Genomic DNA, 23,465 nt, shown 5'->3' with positions numbered 1-23,465 from the left:
GAGTGAGGTCGAGCTACCTGGCACCCCTCTCGCATACACACTGCTGGAGGCCAATTATGGCATCAGTGATGGAGTTGAGCCCGTGCAGCAGTGCAGGAGCAAAGTCCTGGACCAAGGTTTCCATGGTGGCTGCCATCCTACCAGTGCCACCATCCTACCCGTGTTGACCTCAGTGCATTGGCATGCCAGCACTATCACCTCAGACTGAATGTGGACGGGCTCCTCCACCAGGCCTTGCAATTTGAGGAGTGCAGCGGACATCCGTTCCTGATGTTTCGAGCTTGCCTTTGCAGCTCCAGCAACTGTGACATGACCGAGTCCAGAGATCATCATCTGACTCGGACTCAGCGAAGTTCTGGCCTCCAGCAGTCCTCCGAGTGCCAGAAACCTGGGAAGTCCACGGTACAATGTGCTCACCAGATTGTGATCCTGGGGCTATGCTAAAGCCAGGTCTCACCAAGGTGTGTGTCTCTGTGCTGGTGGAGGGTATGGGTGAGTGCTGTGTCAGAACTTTAGGGAGGGTGCCTCAAGATTCCTCTTCAGAGGTTTCTTCAGGGCTTGATTGGAGGCCCTGGGTCATGGATTCCATTGGCTGTTTGGCAGATGTGCCTGTGAAAGCATGGAATGATAATTGGTACATGGCAGTGGCCTGTGAAACAGGGCACCTCAGTCACAGATTGGTTGTCTGATGGATGTTGCGCTTCTGGACCCTCACTTGGTACAGCACCGCCGACCTTACCGTCAGCACAGGACCAGTCCGGATCCTTGCCTGCCAGCTGGATGACTCTACGCTCAAAGTCCACGAGGACCTTAATTCTGGGCATTTCACCAGCAGTCTGCGACCTCCCCCTCTTCTTGTGTGCCAGCTTGTCCTGCATGAATGGAGATGGAGAAAGTGTAAGCAGGACGCCTGCCAGACCAGATGATAAGTATGCCTGGCCTTTGTGGGTGGTCAGTGGTCCTATGGACGGGCTGAGGACAATGACGGTGAGTGTGAGAGTGTGAATGGTGATGTCCCTTGAACTGACAGTGAGGGCCCTGTGGATGTGTGATAGGTTTGTGAGTGTGTGAGTTGAGAGTGATGAGAAGAATGACTTATGTTAGGGAAGGAAACAGTTAAAGAAGTTCAACTGCTAATTATTAGGTTGTTTAACTAAGTACCCATTTGGTTGTATAAAAGGGATAACAGCTGAGACTAGTGCTGTCTGTGGACAGTTTTATGACAAGCAATAAATTTCTGTCTGGAGTCTGCCTTGGTTTCGATCTTCATTTCTAAACTACTACTGGAACTTAAGTGGTAGCAGAGCAGGGTTCCTGCTTGTAAGTAAGAAGATTGGAAACTAAGCTTTCTTTGGACAAAAGACTGTATTTAGAGTTACCCTCATGAGCAGAGTGGTTTTGATTCACACACACAAAAAAATGGCTGAATCAAAAGGTCGAGTGTCAGGGAATGATTACCCACAATGTTTTCTGAGCGTCAACCATATGACCAATGGAAAAATGAAGTAACCATGTGGACATGGGTTATGTCCTTGCCAAAGTAAAAAACAGGGGATGGCTTTGGCACATTTGCTACCATCTGAACACAAAATAAGATGCAAAATATTTTCGGAGTTGGAGCCTGTGCATTTGGACACAGATGAAGGTTTGGAAACTATATTAGATTTTATGGATAAGATCTATCAAAAAGATGATTTAAGAGCTTACGAAGCATGGTCCGATAGAGACAAATTTGGAAAGTTGGAAGAAAATTCCATATAAGATTACATAATGGAATTCAGTAGACTATATGCAAGATTGCAAAAGTTCCGTCTAGAAATTCCCGAATTGGTGCTGGCGTTCAAGTTACTACACTATGCCAAAGTATCGAATATGGACAGGCTTCTAGTTCTAACGGGAGTTAAGTTTGCAGAAAGGTACACACACACTGCTAGAACAGACGTCAGATGCTCTAAAAAAAATTCCTTGGAAAACATTCCTTTCCGGCAGCGTTCATGGTGCAAACGAGCCATTCGGCAGTAAGACAGAAAATGGAGGATACGATGTTAACGGGATGACAAGATTGTTTAGAAACAGGACGCAGGTGTCAGTACGAAAGGGGATCTGTAACTAGAAACACCTTGGACAATTGTGGCAGGAGAAAAGAATTAGGGATTTACGATGAATTAACCCCAGAAATGCCCAGGATGTGGCAAGTGTTTTAGATGAGATTCAAAATATCATTATGCAATGTACTGTCCTAAACGATATAATAAGGTGTTTGAAATTAAACATGAGACAGAAGACTCAGGAGAAGATGGAGATATTGACTAAAGAGAGGGCATTGTATTAGTTACAAGAAGCTTCAGCCCGGTGATGAATGTCTTGGTGGCAGAGTCCTTCAACTGTGCAGTGCTAGAAAGCAGATGCACATCTACAGTCTGTGGAATAGACTGTTAAAATGCTACCTGGACTCCTTAAATGACAAGAATAAGGTTAAAGAATTTGAGTGTTCCACCAGTTTCAGATTTGGAGATGATAAAACCCTAAAATTTTTAAAAAGGGTAGTGATTCCCTGTAAGATAGATGGAATCAATTATTTCATCAGCACGGATGTAGTGTCTAGCGGAATACCATTACTGTTGAGCAGACCATCGATGAAGAAAGCTCAACTGAAGCTGGACATGGAAAATGACAAGGCCATTGTATTTTGAAAACCTGTGGATTTACAATTTATGCAATCTAGACACTACTGTATTCCTTTAATGAAACCTAACTTTTCTACTAAGGAGATTAATGAAGTGTTATTAGCGTCAGGGGATAGGCATTTGGAAGACAAAAAGCAAATTGTGTTAAAATTGCATCAGCAGTTTGCTCACCCTTCTTCGCAAAGATTATAAATTTTGCCAAGGGATGCAGGAATAAGGGATGGAAAGTATGCTAGGCTTATATCACATCTATCACTGATCTCCTCTATATATAAGAAATACAGAAGGACACCAACACAAACAATAGTGAGTGTACCTATAGTGAGGGATTTCGATGAAGTTGTGGCAATGGATTTAAAGGTGTGGGATAAAGGGAAGAACATTTTTTTATTTTACATTTCGTAGATTTGGCAACAAGGTTTAGCCAATTGCCAATCATATACAGTAAAGAAAAGAAAATAATTGTGGATCAGGTAATGAAGAAATGGATAAGGACCAGATTGGGACCTCCAGTGAAATTCCTCACTGATAATGAGGGGGGAATTTGCTAAGACGAGTTCCGGGATATGTGCAAAATCAAGAATATAACAGCTATGAATACTGCAGCTGAAAGCCTCTTTAGCAACAGAGTGTATGAAAGGAATCATGCAGTTAGAGATGAGATGCTTTGTAAAACATTGGCGGATAGACCAAACTGTAAATTAATATCAGCTCTAGCATGGGCTGTCCATGCCAAGAATTCGCTGCAGATGGTTGGGGGCTACAGTCTATATCAGTTGGTTTTTGGTAGAAACCCAAAAATTCCTTCAGTCCTGAGTCATCCCCCAGCTTGGGAGGGAACTACAATTAGCTCTATCTTTTCTGAGCATTTAAATGCACTACACACGAGAAGAAGAGCATTCCTTAAAGCTGAAGTTTTAGGAAAAATTTGGCAAGCTCTAAGACACAATGTATGACCATCAGAAACTATTTTCAATCAGGGAGACATGCTATACTATAAGAGAGAAGGACTTAACGAGTGGAAAGGCCTGAGAAAGATTATAGGTAAAGATGGTAAAACAGTCATTTTACAACATGGGAACCCAACTATTCAGGTACACTCATCAATGTTAGTTGGCACAGACTACAAATTTGCAGGTTGGAAGAGTGTAGGAAGGCTGAGGAACCATGTACTTCTCATACCCATATGTTACATGATTGTGAGGACCAGGTAGCTGAAGTTGACAGGGTATCTGAAGATGGAGACAGTAATTTGGATGAAGATGATGAAGCGATTTGTCCCAGAGGACAACTGCCGAAAGCTGGCACTAAAATTACATACTTGCCAGAAGGGGCCAGTCAATGGCGGGATGTAACTATTGTAGATAGAGCAGGGAAGGCCACTGGAAAATATAAAAACTGGTTAAACGTACGAAATAAAGGACAGGAGGTTAGGCCTACGGATTGGGAATATGAAGGACAAAAATGGAAAGCATGGAAATGCAGTATCATTTCAGACAGTGGGTCTGGGAGTGAACATACCTCTCGGAAGAGATCGCGAACTGTTGAAAGAAAATCTATAAATGGGAGGGGGAGATCAAACAGTAACAGTCCGGAGCATGATGGAAGGCAGGATAGAGGGCGTAGCTTAACGAGGTCAAGGAATACGACACAGACTGGTAATGCTACAAGGAGCAGAAGCCCAAGTGATCGAGAAGTCTTAGCAGCTTCAGACAAATTAGACAATAAATTAATAAAGGATGCCAAACAGCAAGAACTACATAGTTGGAAAGAATTTGGGGTATACACAGAGGTGCCAGATAGGGGACAACCAGCTCTGTCTCATAGATGGACATGCACGGAAAAGGTGCTTCCAGATGGGACTTAAAGCTAAACCCAGGCTAATGGCATGAGGATTTGAAGAAAAATTGGGTGAACGGGATATAAGAGTAGATTCACCTATGGCAGGGAAAGTTATGCTAGAGATCTTTTTAGCTCTACTGGTTACAAATGCTTGGGAATGTAAATCCATTAATATTAAAGTTACTTTTTTGCAGGGAAACCAACTTCAAAGGGAAGTTTTTCTCCATCCACCAAAAGGGGCGCCAAACGCAGAAGGGACTCTGGAAGCTAAATAAATGCGTATACGGTTTAAATGATGCCTCCAGAGTTTGGTATTTCTCAGTGAGGTCAGTTTTGTTAAAGTTGGGCTGTCTTCAGTTGGAAGCAAATCTGGCAATGTTTTATTGGCACCATGGAGGGAAACTTGCAGGCATCTTTATGATGCATGTAGATGATTTTTTGTGGGGTGGTAGTAGCGAATTTGAAACAATTGTCATTAGTGAGCTCAGAACAGAGTTTAAAATTGGAAGTCAGGCTTCTGGTGTGTTTAAGTACATTGGATTGGAATCAGGTAGAGCGGATCACACGTCCTTTTACATTAGCAATTCTATTTAGAGAATGTCAATCCCATTGCAATTAGTCACGGTAGGAGCTCCCAGAAAGAGACAGCGGTTTCTAAAACAGAAAAAGAGGAACTCTGAAGTCTAATTGGGCAACTCAATTGGCTAGGCAAACACACAAGGCCAGATGTCAGTTTTGACGTTTTGGAATTGAGCACTAAAACGAACAATCCCAAGGTTGAAGAAATCATTCGGACAAACAAAGCACTGACAAAATTAAAAATGGAGCAATGTTTTTTGAAATTCCTATCTTTGGGTGATGTTAGAAAAATGAAACTGTGTTCAGTGATGCGTCCTATGCAAATCTATGTGATGGGTTTTCAAGTGCAGGAGGATTTATAATTCCTCATGGTGGGGGAAAAAAGGCAAATGCTGCCCTTTGGCATGCGAATCTAAAAAGATACAAAGAGTTGTTAAAAATATGTTAGCAGGGGAAACTCTCGCCCTTGCTGAGGTGGTAGCTATGGCATTCTTTATAACAAAGATACTGGCAGAAGTTTTAAATGGAAAAGGGTATTCAGGAATGGTACCTATCGAATGTCTTATATCTAATAAGTCACTTTGGGAAAATGTTCACTCCAAGAAGTGCGTTAACGAGAAGAGATTGCGAATTGACATTGCAAGCTTAAAACAGATGCTCAAGAATAAGGAGATCGCCAAGATCAAATTGATTCATAGCAGCTACCAATTATCTGACTGTTTCACCAAAAGGGAAGCGAGCTCCAAGAAGTTACTGGAGATCCTCAAAGAGGGACGTATTTTTCTTTCAGGAAAAATACTACTTTTGTGTGGACATATCTGTGTTTTTTTTAAGGAGGAATAAGGTCAAGTTATTGAATGAAAAAAAAATATATTGATGTTTGTTATTACCATTTGTGTGATTGTATAAACTTAAGGGCTACTTTTTAAGAGGGAAATCTGTTAGGGAAGGAAACAGTTAAAGAAGTTCAATTGCTAATTACTAGGTTGTTTAACTAAGTACCCAATTGGTTGTATAGAAGGGATAACAGCTGAGACTAGTGCTGTCTGTGGACAGTTTTATGACAAGCAATAAAACCGTCTGAAGGAGTCTGTCTTGGCTTCAGTCTTCATTTCTAAATAACTATTGGAACTCAACAACTTACCCTGGCGGAATGGAGATCATCATTCATCCTCTCACAGCACTGGGTAGCTGTCCTCTTTTGGTGCTAACCACCGCTGCCACTGCCTCCCAAGCCGAGTTAGTGCTGTCACTGCTCATCCTGCAGCCAGGGCGGGGGTAAAGGACATCCCGGCAGGCCTCCACAGCATCCAAAAGGCGCTCGAGGGACGTGTCGCTGAACCTGGGGGCTGCAGTCTTCTTCAGTTTCAGGGCCATGTCTTCCACGCAGCAGTGGTGGTCTGGAAGCTGAGATGTGTGCTTGCAGCTGAGCTTTAAATATGGCGCCTGGCATGATGCAGCAGCAGGGTATGGTGGGCAGGTGAATAAGAGCCCACCTGCCATGGAAACGGCGTTTTTCCCAGGAATGCATAAATAATGTGGCAGGTTTGGGATGATACTGCATGAAAACCCGCCATTGTAGCTGGCGGGTAACACATCGTCTTATCTGCCAACTACCACACAGCGCAAATCAGGGAAAATTCCGCCCATTAACTCATCTGTTATCTCCACAGATGCTGACTAAGCCACAGGGAATTTCCAGCCCTCTTTCTTTAGATTCAGGTTTTTGGCATCTAGAGTTTCTTAAATTTTATCTTCTGTGTTTCTATTTAGTTTATGATGCTTTAACATGACAGAGAAACAAAGGTGAGGTTGCAGTGTCTAACTGGTCTAATGGTTAGGAACTAAGTTATGAGGCTTGCCAACAGTACTGGTTATCTGTGTTGTGTAATCTGGCATATTAACATTATTGCTAGTTATGTTAGTGTTTTATCTGGCATTGGGCCAGGTTAATATCTTACTCTGCTCCTTACTTTTTCGCCTGAGAATGTTTGTTCTCCAATACAAGGCAATTCCCCTTAATGTGGCTTTTCTCTCTCTCCAGAGATTCAATATTGTGCTGAAGGGAATTTATCTTGGTGTTCAGCTGGTCTAGATCTTGCCGATCCTTCTCAATAAGCTGCTTCTGGTGATCAATTTCTGCTCGTTGACACTGGGAGGTAAGTTGTAGGTTTTCTAGTTCACTCTTCCCCTGAAGCAAAATAACATTTAATGAGTACAGTAAAAATTAATCATGCAGCATTGGCCAAAAAAGTCCTACTCTGGCTACAACTTGGGTATTTTTTTTAATAAAGTGTACTATGTACAAGTTATAGCGATGAATACTCCTGAGCCCTTATTATGATTATTTCAAAATGAAATAATGCATTTTTGTAGAGCAAAAGCTCAAATTCTTCTTCATTATACCTGTAGTAATGCCTATTGTGCCCATTAGAGGAGATAATGTGAGTGCTTTACATATAGTGCTAATATTTTACTTACAAATAAATGACAAGGAATTATGAACCAGTTTAAGGAAAAAGGACCAAGGTTTTTGAAAGGGACAAATGAACATGTCTTTACCTGGATTAAGTTTCGATATTGCTTTGGGTATGAAATTTATAACGCAACAATTTATCTGCTGTTACTATCTAGCCAAGAGGGGGCATGGAAATGCCATTTTTAACATTTCCTTTGCACATCTCAATAAAGGAAAAGCTATTTCTGCTGGATGATTTAACCAGTAGCAGTTACCGCTGGAAAACACTAGCATAAAAAGCACATCTTATTGATTAGGAACTAAAAAGATTTCCTTGTGGAGGCAGAGGGCATGGTTGAGGCACTAAATGAGTAATTTTCATCTGTCTTCATTAAAGGAAAGTATACTCCAACATCACAGTAAAGGAGGAAGTAGGAGAGTAATCGAATAGATTTAAAAAAAAAATAGAGGCACTTCAAAGATTGGTAGCACTCAAGTAGAAAAGTCACCTGGCCTGGTTGGGTTGCATCCTAAGTTGCTGCGGGAAGTAAGGTTGGAAATTGTGGAGGCTCTGGCCACAATCTTCCCATCTCCTCAAAAATGGGGGTGGTGTCAGAGGTTAAGAGAACTGTAAATGTTACACCCCTGTTCAAAAAAAGGGAGAGATAAACCTGGCAGCTACAGGTAAGTCAGCAGAATGTTGATGGTGGGTAAATTTTCTCATGACAATGATATGGAACAAAATGAAGTAGCACTTAGAAAAGTATGGCTTAATAGATGAAGGCCAGCAGATTTGTTAGAGGTAAATTGTGTTTGACTAATTTATGGAATTGGGAACATAGGAACAGGAGGACATTTAGCTCCTAGAATCTGTTCTGCCATTTAGTGAGATTATGGCCGATCTGTGATTGAACTCTACATACATGCCTTTGCCCCATATTTCTAATGTCTATCAGGCTTAAAATTAGTCTGCTGTATTCTCCATGGCAATGCCTCTATCTTCACATACTCTCTTCACATACAGTACAAATTGTCGTCTTCCTCCTATATTGGTATTCTTGCGAAGTGTCCCAAAGGGTGCAAGACAAAAAGCTTCAACATGTCTCTCTTCAGCAATACGCATTCAATTCTGCTACACAATTTACAGACCTCTCGTAGCACAGCTTGTGTCCTCTCCAATTCCTTCATTTTCAGCTCATGGCGCTGTTTCAATTCCAAGAGTTCATCATTTTCTAACTGCACCATTTCCAGAACATGTTTCAGCTCTAGGGATAAAAGATTAGGAAACAAAATATGCTTTTGACTGGGACAAAAGTATCAAGAGGAAAACAGAAATACACACAAGAACATTCATTTATTTAGATTGGTTTAAAGTTGAAATTAGGTTTTACGTTTCTAAAATCTCATACATGTAATCTCATTATTGATTAACAGTAAGACCTAAATGATAATGCCATACTATACTAATTTTGCACTCGCACTTACAATTGATCTTAATAAAAAGAAAGCACGGAGAAAAGCTGGCTCCATTACTTGGTCATCTAACCATGAAACAAGTAAAAATATTGCTTTGTGTGAACATGATGAAATAAAACAGCAATTGTCCAATGCAAGGTTACCTTTACAGTTAACTGGTTATGGGCCTGCATTGAAAGACTCCTCGCAGGCCCCAGTGAAGTGTAGCTCCAGCGTTTTCAAGAAGGCCATGCCCCCTTTTTAATGGGGATCGAGGGGGGTCAGAAGCCGGGGGTTGAGGGTGGGGTCTGAGGTCGGGGGAGGGATATCCAAGGCCAGGTGTCCGGGGGTTGAAGGGGGTCCAAGGTTGGGCAGGGGGGTCCGGGATCGGGGTCAGGGAGTCCGGGGTCAGGGGAGTCCTGTGGAGTCAGTTACTTAGAAGTTAGAAAGGGTTTTAATTGTTCTAACTTTTTCTGGGTAACTATTGGTATAACCCTGGCAGAACCATCCGAAGTTTGTGATTTGAACTACATTTTTGGATGGCTCCGAGCGCATAGCACAATTGTCTAGAGGAAGCGTGCACTTCTGGGCAATTGCCATGCAAACCCTTACCTGGGAACTTGCCAGAGGGATTTCCCAGTGCATCCTTGGGGTACCCCCAAATCCGACACTGGGGAGCGCAGAAGTTACAGGCCACTGTCTTATTAATAATTGTTGGTCAATTCTCATAAATGGCTCACTGGGAATGAATATTTTTGATAAACATGTATTTAAAAAAAACCACACGATTTCCCTTTTAGCACAATGGATGAGCTATAAATTAACTAGAATAAACCCATCTCACTTTACCCCATACATTAGGTAAGATACTAAAATTGTAAGAACCAAATGGAACTATTAATTTTAACTTCATACTGAACAACGTGATTGCCAGGTCATTCTGGGAATATTAAGAGAGCTTATTTTACCTATTCTCAGTGTGTTGTCATCAAAAATTTTTCAAGAAAGTAACATTACCTAACACATTTTCTAGGTCAGTAAATGTTCTGCAATATCGCTTCTAATTTTTAGAAAACCAACCTGTTTTTTGCTTGATTATCTGTGCTCGCATGCTCTGAAGCCTTACTTCCTCATTCATCACTTCTTGTTTTGACAAGAAAAGTTGTGAATTTTTCTCACTGATCTGAGCATTTAGTTCTCCTTTTTGTGCACTCATCTCTTCAAGCAAAGTCTTCAGCTCCTGTAAAATATAACTTTTTTAAACTATTCTGTGATGAATATTCATGCCTTATCACAGATACTCAAAAAATACCCAAAAAATGCTGGAAAAAACACAGCAAATAAATTAGCCTCTTTGGAAAGAATAGAAAAGTTAACATTTTATATGTACCTTTTGATTAAGAACACTGACTTTTTGGTTAGCAGACTCACTTAACAGAGAAAAAGTCCAAAGAGAACACATGTCCTAATATTCTGTCTGGAAATTATTTTCTCTTAACCCAATATAAGACCTGCAAAGTTCTGAAGTCTTACAGACCAGTTAGGGTCTCCAGTTTCTTCTTCAAATGGATAAGCCTCATCATGTGTCCCTACAGGCCAGTTAGGGTTTCTACTTTCCTTTCCAAAATGGATAACCTTATGTGTCCCAGGATAGTTCTATTCATCCATTTTAATGGAAACTGGTGCTTCATATTTGCCTGGAACCTGATCTAGGACAGTTGGTTAGAGGGAAGCACACCAATGGCAGGGTTTTGCACATTCAGTAGTGTTATGATCCCCTTAGAGGCTGTTAACTTTTTAAGAGATATGAATTCCCAGTGACCAATGCAAAGAAGTGCACAAGGTTTTACGTTTTAAGACTTGTATTGCAACAAAAAAGCTCAAAAATTAACATGAATAAACATTATTTAATAGACAACTAGTACATTAAATTACAAGAAAGGTATTCTCTATTAAGTTCTTAATATAACCAAAAAACCCATGTCACATTTATACATGACACTGCACTCAATAGAAATGTAGTCTTGTGTTTAAAGGCCCCAATCTCTTCCTAGATTTAACAGGATCTCTTCTCTTTGACCTACCAGGGTGAATATCCGAGTGTTCTTTTAAACAAAGTCCCCTTCACTCAATCTTCTGAGCATATGCAAATGGACTTCCTGTAACAAGGCACCTACTGGCGACTCTTTGGTCTTGAACTCTCCATAAGCTTCATTTCTTTGAACAGGGAATTCATCCTCACCAGCACTCTGCTTTGAGGTTAATTAGAAAACAATCCTTTTTTCCCTCTGCTTGGCATAGCAGACCTGTTGTGGGTGATCTTCCCCAAATCTCCTTGTCTGACTCAGTCTGAGAGTCCTCTTTTGTGTCCATGTGTTAAAACTTGCACCTTATTTTCAATAAGTTTTGATCTGAGCCCATCCCCATAGCAACCAAGTCACATGGGCTTGTCTCTGGGCCGATTTTGTATGAGATCACATGGATTTGTCTCCAAACTCCTCCATTTTACCTTGAATTAAAGGACACAGTTTAAACATCTTATAAAAGTCCAGTGTTCGTAAGAGTAGGTTGAGGGCTTTCCCAGGGTAGATGGCTCAAAATCAGCTCCAGGCCAGCCTGAAGTAAATGGAGCAGTTCTGGAATACATGCAATGTTGAACCTGTAGCAAAAGGGCAGTTGGGGAAGAAAGTCTTCATGTAGCCGTAAATCAAGCAAATTTTGTTAATGGGTTAAAAAGAAGATAACACCTCTTCCACTGAGGCTGTCTCAGAAGAAACAAATGAAGGCAAGTACAATGAAGCAAATTTCCCACATATAAACTTTTACCTGAGATCCTACTTCAGGATGATTTATATGTATTGTTACAATCAAGTGAGGAGGGGTGGAATGGCTCCTCTATTTTCTTACTCCTCGATTGACTGCAACAGGTTTTTAAAAAAAAAAAATGCTTGCCAATTCAGTGAGCGTTTAACTACTTACGTGCGGTGGCCGTAAAAGACACACACTGATTTTCTTGAGCTTTTTTTAAAAAAAGGATAGTTTTTATGGTACTCAACCTGGTCTAGGATAAATAATATAAACGCTCCGCCTTTCGCGCACACACGCACGCCCAAAATAAAAGTGGGAGGATAAATTAAGCAATTTAAAGTTCAGTAAAGTTCAAAGGTTATATGGTTCTTGAATGTTGGCGGCTTGGCTGACTTCAGGCTGAACTTGGTGTTCCTTCTGGATCAGCATTGAGGCAGTTTAAAGATGTAGACAGACAATTTATCTGTTCTTCTGAAGATAGCAGCTGAGGGGTTGAGTTCTTTTTAAAATCTGTCTGCAGCACATGCATAGTAAAAATCAGCAGACAAGGTTCAAAACCTGCAAGTTGGATGGAGATGGTGGGGACAGGGGGAGGGAAGAGAAAGACAGGGGGATCCCATCCGGGGTCTTGTTGCTTCAGTGTTTCAATTGCTTGTCCCAGTGTGCAGAAAAAAAAAGTTGCTTGAACATTCAAAGGATAGCTGGTTTGTCATATGACCTTCTCTCTCCAACTGCCCAGAGAACGTAATATGATCATGGCCAGTGTATTTCCATTGTAATTTGATTAGATCATGCTGGGAATTCCTCTCTTGGCCAGGGTCCTATTGTCCAAGTGATTATGTCTATTGGTTTGTCGCCACTCAGTTGCATACCCAGGTGACTGTCTGGATGCTTTGCTAATGGGATAGGAGATGGCATCCCTTCATACTCCTGCAAGGCAATTGTTCCTGTGGCAACTTTGCAGGCAGATTAGCTCCACTTTGAGCCCTTGGAATGTAGAAGGTACAGTGTTGCAAACGTGCAGCCATCTTTGACTGTGATCTCAAGTCCTTGGAATGTGCCTTTAATATTTTTAACAATTCAATTAAGGGTTTCCAGCCAGTAAATTCAAACATCATTTTTGACATAAAGCATAGTTTCACCACAATATTGAAAACTTTTGGTAGAATACATCTTGCAATACAAATAAATACACTGACCCGAATTTGGCGCTGCTTATCAACCACCTCTGCCTCAACATCACCAAGAACTTCCGTTAGGCTTGCTTTTTTCTCTTCAATATCATTCTGAAAAAAGTGAAGCTCCTCTTTCTTTTTGCCTGAACACCTGTCCAACATCATTAATTCTTTCTGCAGTGCCTCAATCTGATGGGAAAAGAACAGAAATCACAATATCACTGCTGTAAATGTGCAAAGGAATTAAAATTGGGCTTTAATTTAAAATTTAAATTAGTGGCACTGTAATGGATCCTTTGCCTGCACTAACTGTATCTAACATTGTTTTTTTAATTCTTTTCCATATCAACTTTTAAGTTTCTCTTCAATCTGCAGCATCTCCCTACACCACACAGAATGCACTGGCTGAGAAGCCAGCAGATGACTAGTATTAATGTCTTTGATTGTGCTGGTTTATTGCTAGACACAAAGGGCGACATTTTCAGTCAGGGAAAGGTGGTAGACTGGATCTGATCCTGGGATTTCCAGCAGCCCCAATTTTCACCAGCGCAAGAGAAGGATGCAGACTAGCACCCTCTGTTGCGGAGATGGCATCTCCTAGCCCCTCTGCAATTATCAACGATTTGGGCCAGCTTCTGGACGACTTGAGGTTCATAGCCCCTCAGAACCATAGTCTGGACAAGGGAGCCTTTTGAAAGATAACTTCAAAAAGTCTTATCCATGATCCTCATGCCCTCTGCCCACCCCTCATACCCTCTTTGCCAACTAGCACTTCCATGCCCATTCACCCAGTATAGAACCAACGAACCCTATAGTAACAATGACATGTGCGAGGGACCATTGGGGGTGGGTTGGGGCGTATGAGGACTAGAGGGCCGAATATTGAATAAAACAACTGCGGCAAAGTCCCAGAGTACCAAGGCATGCCTTTTAACCATCCCACCTTGGCACTCAGCAGATCCTGTGGCCACCTCCTAATGTTTCCACGGGGGGGCAGGCCTGACTCCAGCATGCACCCGCTCCCCCTGGAGCAAAAATTGCACCCTTCAAGGCATCTTTTCCCAACTCCTGCTACCCACCTCTAACATGAAAATCCAGCCCAAGTAAGTGAACGATAGCAGCCTTTTAACATTTCAGAACATTCCAACCTGTATGCTCAATTCCTCAATAGCAGAAAGTAAATGTTATTTCTACTGCAGTAACATCTATTATCTTGATTAAATTCAGCTTCGCCAATCCTTTCAACAGAATTAATTAATTTAATTCCGTGACATTTTCTGAAATTACCTTAATATTTAGACTTTCCAATTCACTCTTTTTGTCATGTAACAATGTTGTTGCTTCTCTCAGTGTTTCTAGGTGCTGTTTTTCTTTGGTTTCTGCCAACTGGATCTCTGTTTGTAGTTTTTCTAGGCTAAACATTAAAAAGAAAATTAATAAACTCTGATGTATTTAGCAAGATATATTATACCAGCCATACCAGCAAACATTACTTTAATCAAATACAAAAATAGCTGGAAAACTCAGCAGGTCTGACAGCATCTGCGGAGAGGAACACAGTTAACATTTCGAGTCCATATGACTCTTCATCAGAACTAAGGAAAAATAGAAATGAGGTGAAACATAAGCTGGTGGAGGGTTGGGACAGGTAGAGCTGGATAGAGGGCCAGTGATAGGTGGAGGCAAAGAGGAGATTGCCAAAGATGTCATAAACAAAAGGGTGTTGACGGTGGTGATATTAGCTAAGGAATGTGCTAATGGTGACATTAAGGGTAGAAAGTAGGACGAGCAAGGGATAGATAGCCCTAGTGGGGGGAAGGGATCGAAATAGGCTAAAAAGTGGAGATAAAACAATGGATGGAAATAAATTTAAAAATAACCACCTTCAACACCTCTTTGTCCTTTTGTCTATGACATCTTTTGGCTATCTCCACCTATCACTGGCCCTCTATCCAGCTCTACCCTCCCCCCACTTTAAACCAGCTTATATTTCACCTCTTTTCTATTTTTCCTTAGTTCTGTTGAAGAGTCATACGGACTCGAAACATTAACTGTGCTCCTCTCCGCAGATGCTGCCAGACCTGCTGAGTTTTTCCAGGTATTTTTATTTTTATTTTGGATTTCCAGCATCCGCAGTTTTTTGCTTTTAAAAATAATGGAAATGGGTGGGAAAAGAAAAATATATTAAAAAGATTATAAATTATTGGAAAAAGGGGGATTGGAAAGGGGGTGGGGATAAAGGAGAGAGTTCATGATCTGAAGTTGTTGAACTCAATGTGAAGTCCAAAAGACTGTAAAGTGCCTAGTCGGAAGATGAGGTGCTGTTCCTCCAGTTTGCGTTGAGCTTCTCTGGAACATTGCAGCAGGCCAAGGATGGACATGTGGGCATGAGAGCAGGGTGGTGTGTTGAAATGGCAAGTGACAGGGAGGTCTGGGTCATGCCTGCAGACAGACCAAAGGTGTTCTGCAAAGCGGTCACCCAGTCTGAGTTTGGTGTCTCCAATGTACAGGAGACCGCATTGGAAGCAGCGAATGCAGTAGACTAAGTTGAGGGAAGTGCAAGTGAAGTGCTGCTTCACTTGAAAGGAGTGTTTGGGCCCTTGGGCGGTGAGGAGGAGGGAAGTAAAGTGGCAGGTGTTGCACCTTCTGCAGTTGCATGGGAAGGTGCCGTGGGGGGGGCGGACCATGGTGTCCCGGAGGGAATGATCCCTGCGGAATGCCGCTGGGGTGGGGGTGGGGGGTGTGTGTGTGTGTGAAGGGAAGATGTGTTTGGTGGTGGCATCATGCTGGAGTTGGCGGAAATGGCGGTGGATGATACTTTGGATGCAGAGGCTGGTGGGGTGATAAGTGAGGACAAGGGGAACCCTATCATGGTTCTGGGAGGGAGAGGAAGGTGTGAGGGCGGATGCGCAGGAGATGGGCCGGACACGGTGTCAACCACCATGGGTGGAAAACCTCGGTTAAGGAAGAAGTTAAGACATGTCAGAGGAACTGTTTTTGAAAGTGGCGTTATCAGAACAGATGCGACAGAGGCAAAGGAACTGAGAGAATGGGATGGAGTCCTTACAGGAAGCAGGGTGCGAGGAGCTGTAGTCAAGATAGCTGTGGGAGTCGGTAGGCTTGTAATGAATATTGGTGGACAGTCTATCACCAGGAATTGAGACAGAGAGGTCAAGGAAGGGAAGGGAGGTGTCAGTGATGGACCATGTGAACATGATGGAGGGGTGGAAATTGGAAGCAAAATTAATACATTTTTCCCGGTCCAGACGAGAGCATGAAGCGGCATCGAAGCAGTCATCGGTGTACTGAAGAAAGAGTTGTGGGAGGGGGCCTGAGTAGGACTGGAACAAAGTATGTTCCACATACCCCTTTACTTTAATGAAGCTTATTCCCTGAATAAGAACCCTACCCTCTTTGTAAGTTACATTACTACTGTCCTATATGTCGTAAAGCTGCTGAATTTTGTCCCCTAATTTCAAGTGACATTTTATGCTATACTACAAAGCAGTTACTATAATGGAGTGACTGAACACCATGAAAATTTTCAAGTGTTCAGTTATTCCATCCTTATTTACAATGGACAGGGAAATGTCTATGAATAGACTTCAGGAAGGCATTTGAAAAAATCCTTCATAAGAGACTGTTAGCTAAAGTTGATGCTCATGGAATTGAGGGCAAATAATTGACCTGTTTAGGAGACTGGCTAAGCAGCAGCATAAGGACAGGAGGGTTAATGAGCATGTGTTCTAATTGGCAGGGTGTGATTATTGGCCTCGGGCAAGGATCTGTTTTGGGGTCTCAACTATTCACTGAATTTATTCATGCCTTACAGGACCGGATAGAGAACCATATATCCAGGTTTGTCAATGACATAAAAATAGGAGGCATTGTAAGCAGTGTAGATGGAATATAAAATTATGAAGAGCTAGTAATTGATTAAGTTAATAGGTAAAACTGTGGCAATTGGGTTTCAAGATATTAAGGGGAACAGATAGAGAGAAACTAATTCCATTGGTTAAGGAATCCAGCACCCGGGTGCACAGGCTAAAAATTTGAGCCAGACCTTTCAGGAGTGAAATCAGGAAAAACTTCTACACTTCTGCAAATGGAAATTACTGCTGGATCAATTGTTAATTTTAAATCCGAGTTTGATAAATTTCTGTTAACCAAAGATAATAGAAGTTATTGGAAATGGGGCAAATATGAGTATAAAGAGAGGTCACAAATCAGCCATGACCTCATTGAATGGTGGAAGGGGCTGGTGAGGCTAAACGGCCTATTTCAGTTCCTATGTTCCACCACCAATCAGAAAAAGTTGCAGAGAAGGTCAATGCCAGGAACTTAGCTGGTATTTGATTTTACCCTCTGATGAGCTGGCACCTGTGGCATCCTATCCCCTGATCTTAGCTCCTACAGGATAGGACTCCCAGCTGATCTGAATCTCATGGCTACAATGCTGTAACTTCAATGACCTTCTGAGATTTGTCAAGATAAGAATACTCAGACCTCCTCCACCTGCAGCCTCATTACTTATAAATCCCCCTTCCCTTTGCTCTCCTACAATCATGCACCACACCATCCCAACTATTTCTCCTTATGCTCACATGCACCACTAATGCAAACCTCACTTCCCTATACATTCTCATTTTACACACTGCATACTGTTATGATCCCAGCTGATGTTACAACTGTACAAGTCAGACCCCAGGGTGGAACCCGGTTCGATAGGTCCTAACTTTTATTTTCTGTTTAGAAACGCGGAGGGCGGCTACTGAACAGAGTCACACAGAAGACAGCTGAAACTTAACAAAAGAATAAAACATTTATTAAACAAGAAAAGATGAACTATATTACAATATTCCTTCATCCACAACTATACCTTTACAGATATATATAGATTCATAAGGGTAACACAAGTTACAAAAGCTATCTTATACTTTAATGCTCACAGTAAGTGCACAGTCCATGTAAACCAACAGACGGCCTGTGGTCAGGCACACCACACTCTGAAACCAAGTGACAGATGCCACCCCAAACAGATACTATGGATCCCTCATCAATTCCCCCCAGACACTTGTCACACCGTGCACCAATCGGTCTCACTAAACTCCGTCTTTCACACGAAAGTTTCCAATCTCTACTCGCGAAGAACCCGCTTTGGAATCTTCTCCCAAACGACGCTTTTTCTTGGACGCCTTCCACAAGAGTCCACTTCCAGGGTTTCAAACTCTCCTTCCGTTGTTCCTCTCCCCTGGATCGCACGTGCATTCAAGTTTTGCCTTCTACTCGTTGTCTCTTAAATGCTTAGCTGTGCCAATAGAACACCATTGCTTCACATGCTCATAGTAAAGAGTTACAGACCTTCGGCTGTCTCCTTGAATCTTCTGGCTTCTCAAGCCTATTTTGCTTTAAGTCAGTATCCTACAGCTTTCTCCCTTCAAGCTTGGAGCCTTCCTTTCTGCTTCTCACTCTTAATTCACTTAACAGTACCTTTTCATGATTCCTGTTCTTCCTTTGACTAGAAGGTCATCTTGGGGCCCCTCCTTTCTGTCTCACTCCTTGGCCTTGGGGCCTTTCAGTTCGTTTGGGAAATCTGCTCTCTTTGGAGCTCCCTCTGCTGTGTCCAGCCTCTCCTGGCACCTGCTTCCAACTGAACTAAAATTACTTTGTTTCTCCTTCTCTCTGTGGACCTCTTGTTGCTAGGCAACAGCCCAGTTGTTTTTTTTACCTTCTGTTGGTTTTAACTCCCCTTCAAGAGTCATAAAACCTCATTAGAATGCAGGCATCTCTTAAAGTGAAACTAAAGCCCAAATTCCCCCCTTAACACACAAATGCAGAAATACAAATTAAACTTAATGCTAAAACTCATTCCTAACACCCACAAATACAAATATAACTTCCATAAAACTATCTCTAGCTCCTAACAATACGAGTTATTCAACCAGTGCAGGCATGTGCTCTAAACACCTCACAAAGATGTATTAACACACTTACTACTTACATACAGAAAAAGGTTGCACCCATTTTCAACAGGAGGGTTCCACCAAAGGAGGCCGAACCTGCCTGCACACCCACTCCCTAAGGAAGAAAACAACTAGCTATCATGAGTCAAGGGAAAGTCTGGCTTTGGAGTAATGCTGGAGGAGGCATTGCACAAAATCATTCTTTCCCTTGTTATTTTTATCTCACCCTACACACGATGCAAGTCAAAGTAGCATCTTTAATTAGCCCTGCACATTAAAAGCTAATCCATCTTCCTTTCTTTCAAACATACTTTACAGGATAGATTAGAGGGGGGCGTTCCATGTTGAATCATCTCCACTATGCAGGAGCAAAGGTTAGGGGCTAGGATACCATAGGTGCCAGCTCACCGGAAAGTGAAATTACAAACTAGCTCCGCTACAGACCACTCGGATGCAGACTTCAAGGGCCTAGACTACTAAAAAAGGCTGTTGGGCATACTAGCATATTGACCTTGAACAGAACTCAAATTCAAAACTGGAAGGGAAAAAGAATTGTATTAAACAGTTATTATCTACTTGCCTGTCAGTCATGTTTTCCTTTTTCTGGGTGAGTGCCTGGAATTCTGAATCCCTTGTAGATATCTCTTTGCTAATTTCTTTCAGAATACTCTCCTGTTCTGCCTTGTGTTGCTCTAGATCTTTCAAGTCAGTCTTCATTAGTCTGAGAAAAAAGTTATTTTATTATTACTACAAATGTTTTAGCTCTAAGTGCAATCTAAGAATCAAATATTTTTCACATAGTGACAACTTCCAGTACTAGATTAGGCCAGGTGTAGATTTGACTTAGAATGGCATCTACTTGCATGCTTGATGTTTCTCCTGACATACTTAATCCTAATGGTCTCACAACAGTAAAGGACTACAATTGTGACTGGAACCTCTTGAGACATCCATTTGGACAGTCAGTAGCAGTGCTGGGGAATATTAATTCTGCTCAAGTGCCCCAATTGTACATTTTTCAAAATGGTCAGGAAAATTAAGTAATTCAAAAGAATCTAAAATGTCTTAGAGGGTGTGATGTTCTGCTCATATAGCCAGTTTTTAATTTTCTCTATGGAAAACTTGCTTGTAGAAACATGCATTCCATCATTCTGGGAATATTGTGTTATATACACTAACACACTGCATTATTTAGCTATATGATTCCAACAAAAGATTTTGAAGTCATTTAGATGACTATTTGGCATCCAGAAATGTAATGTTTAATCTAAATTTCCCAAATGTTTTGAACACCAGAACAATAAATCTGAATTTAATGGCAAAAGTGAATGATCCAGCCAGGCTCTATGCTGGAATAGGGGACTTAAGCTTAAAGCTGTCTACTTTTGGCAAATACAATCTGCCATGTCATTCACTACTGCATGAGTATCTCATGTAACCAGCTTAAATTTTTAAAAGCTGTGTTTAATTTGGAACTCTATTCAGTACCTGAGTTGCTGGTCAGCCTCAACTAATTTAACTGCTGTCTCCTTTGCTCTTTGTTCCAACTCTTCTGCATCTTTCTCAGTGTCTACCAGGTGTTTTCTGGCATCATCATACCAATGAACAGTTTCTTTTGTCTGCCAGAATGATAAATCAAATTAATAAACTTTAACTTGTGCAATTTTGTAAAATAAACAGAATTGCTGTTGTAAATTTAATAGTCAGGTTTTCAAAAAATTGATTTAGGTAATTAAAAGGCAAAGATATAACTTAAGAGTTAAGGAAAATAAATTGTACATATATAATCAGTTACATAGAACTTAACAGCACAAAGAGGATATTCAGCCCAACAGGTCTCTGCTGGTGCTTATGCTCCATGAGGTTTAACAGGGCTTTAACACTAGGGCTTTTCCATTGATAATAGCAACAGTATTTAAAAAGACTTTGTTTGAATGCAATATCTTCATCAATTAAATATGATTAAATCCAAGATTAACAGACTAAAATTTTTAATTATGAAAGTAATTGTAATTTACATTTAAACAAGGACACTCAGCATCCTTAATCCTATTAATAGTACACTAATACAGCTTTATCTCTCTCTCCATCCTGAGTAACTTCAAGAGGTTATTTTATAAGTCTGCGCTACCATTGGGGAGCCTCATCAACTGACTGTGCATATTCAAAACCTGAGTGTGTGCTTATCAAATTGCCTTTAGGCACAACTCATGGCATAGACCTGTCAAATTACTTATGATGCATGTTTCTTTTTGTTAAGTAAGACCATAAGACGTAGGAACAGAAGTAGGCCATTTGGCCCATTGAGTCTGCTCCGCCATTCATTGAGATCATGGCTGATCTGAAAATCTAACACTCCACTTTCCTGCCTTTTCCCCAAAACCCTTGGTTCGTGGAGCGGACGGTCACAAACTGGCTTCACGACGGCATGAAACTGATTTTTGGCCTTACCACCATATTGTCCACTCACCAAAAGGGATGGAAAATTCCGCCCAAGGATGTCTCTCACAATGAGTCAAAAATGCATTAAATCAAGAAGTATTTTAACTTTCAATTAAAATGAAACATTAGATTTAATCTAACCAAGGAAAAAATACAATACAAATTGCATTTTAAAATTACAAACAGTAGGTTTCTAAATATAACAGAACTTTCAGAACCTGTAGATCCAATAATGTATGCAGCAAGGCATTCACTTCCTAATTCACAAGAAGCAGTGCATTTTGGTTAGGATACTGCTTCAACAGGTTTACTATTCAACAACTAAGAGACATCTTATCATGCAGCCTATTATTGTGGCCTTGGAGAAAACAAAATTCAGTCGCTTCTCAGCTAATGAATATGTTAAACCTTTGTGAACTGTTTATTACTATGAATGATAACTTGAAGAATATACTTAAAACTGTAAGCACACTTGCCTTTTCCCTTGTACTTTTGAGATCTGCTTCAGCCTCCATCAATAGTCTGTCTGCTTCTCGCAGCTCTGCCCTCCGTTTCGCGAGGGTTATCTCCAAGCATTCAATTTCATCAACAACGTCATCATGTCTCTTGAGGGATTTTTCCATATCAAGTTCATTCATGAGCAAATCTATATGTCCATCTAAAAAGCCTCTATTTAAAAAAAGGACCGCAACTTTTTAAATGCAATATAATAACTTCTTAATTAAAAGTTATTAATATGAACGAATATATATGTTCATTACTTTGCTAATGCTGAATCTATCATTCAGGATGAACACATCCTGAACGAAAGCAATGGCAATTATAGAAAATCAAAATGCATGTATGACTTAACACCACATAGTAACTCGTATTAAACAATAATATAATGCTGTAGCTATCCACAGACAACATAAATTCAAAAGCCAGCTTGGCTAGTGTCTCTTTTTGGTCCAACAGATTCTGATACATGACATGACATTCACACAGATGGCACAATACAGGATTTTCAGGAGGACGTACTCATCTCAGGAATAATACAACCTTGCTATTCAAAGCACTGTCTTACTGATTTGGAAATAAATTTAACACAGTGAAAACAAATACCTAATGCTATGATGAGAACAGGACATTAAAATCCATACAGATAATGAACAACAGGGATGGTTCATGCAGCAGCTGAAGAGATCTGAATTTGCATTACTGATCTCATTTTCTTAATAGTAGAAATTATATTTCAGCACAGTTTCCCTGATTGTTTACTGTAATTTTGATGGAAGATCCATGGAGACCCTGGGTTGGTGGATAGTTTGCAAAATTTACTGAGTGATCAGGAGAAATTCAACCCCATGGGAAGAATTTTGCCCTTGGCTTGTGGGCTTGGCGGGGGTGGTCGGGAAGCTGACCACGGCCCACGATCGGGCCCAGAAGACAATTTCACGCTAATGGGCCAATTAAGGCGCTGTTAGTGCAGGTAGGGAGAGTGCAAGCCGGGTGGGTACAACATTTGAGCATGCGCGCAAGTGCGCGTTTCATAATCTCCCTGAGGACAGAGCTGCCTCAGCGGGATGAACTGATTTCAAAAAAAAAATTAAAGATTTTATACGTTATGAAACATGTCCCCTCATGTGACATATGAGCAGGGACATGTTATTAATGAAAAAATAAACTTTTTACTTGCTTTTGGAAACAACCCCTCCATGTTTAGTATTAAAAATTAATAGAATTGTGACACCTGTTTTAAAGGAATTTTTCCTATTGCATCCATTCTGAAGACAAATTTATAGAATAGTATTTTTATAATTCTGAAGACATTGGCCTAGAAATGAGGTCACATCCAAAAATGGAGGTGCAGGGGCAGAACACACGCTGCCCAGCTATTCAAATGATCACCGGGACCATGTGAAATGATTGAAGCAGGTTATTGGCTGCACTGAATGTGACTTCTATATTTAGTCTCTTTAACCACCTCTTCAACTTTATGATACAAAGCAATGTGGAATGTAAGCTGTGAGGAGAACACAAAGAGGCTGCAAAGAGATACAGACAGGTTAAATAA

At 41.0% G+C, this 23,465-nt stretch overlaps 1 protein-coding gene across 2 annotated transcripts in view; it reads right to left on the bottom strand.

Annotated features, from left to right (window-relative positions):
- cntrl (centriolin) overlaps positions 1–23,465 on the bottom strand; it is a 131,856-nt gene that overhangs the window by 26,190 nt on the left and 82,201 nt on the right. For both annotated transcript variants that reach the window (XM_078549970.1, XM_078549971.1), the window contains exons 26-33: positions 21,886–22,078; positions 20,456–20,586; positions 19,548–19,688; positions 14,292–14,418; positions 13,029–13,193; positions 10,102–10,261; positions 8,716–8,831; positions 7,082–7,299 (exon numbers count right to left, since the gene is read on the bottom strand). In XM_078549970.1, the coding sequence (XP_078406096.1) occupies positions 7,082–7,299; positions 8,716–8,831; positions 10,102–10,261; positions 13,029–13,193; positions 14,292–14,418; positions 19,548–19,688; positions 20,456–20,586; positions 21,886–22,078 (1,251 nt within the window). The remainder of the gene's footprint in view (positions 1–7,081; positions 7,300–8,715; positions 8,832–10,101; positions 10,262–13,028; positions 13,194–14,291; positions 14,419–19,547; positions 19,689–20,455; positions 20,587–21,885; positions 22,079–23,465) is intronic.

This window comes from Cetorhinus maximus, chromosome 10, assembly GCF_964194155.1.
Source record: "Cetorhinus maximus chromosome 10, sCetMax3.hap1.1, whole genome shotgun sequence".
Lineage (NCBI taxonomy): Eukaryota > Metazoa > Chordata > Chondrichthyes > Lamniformes > Cetorhinidae > Cetorhinus > Cetorhinus maximus.
Note: the sequence above shows the minus strand (reverse complement) of the source record. Positions and strands in the feature narration are given on the sequence as shown.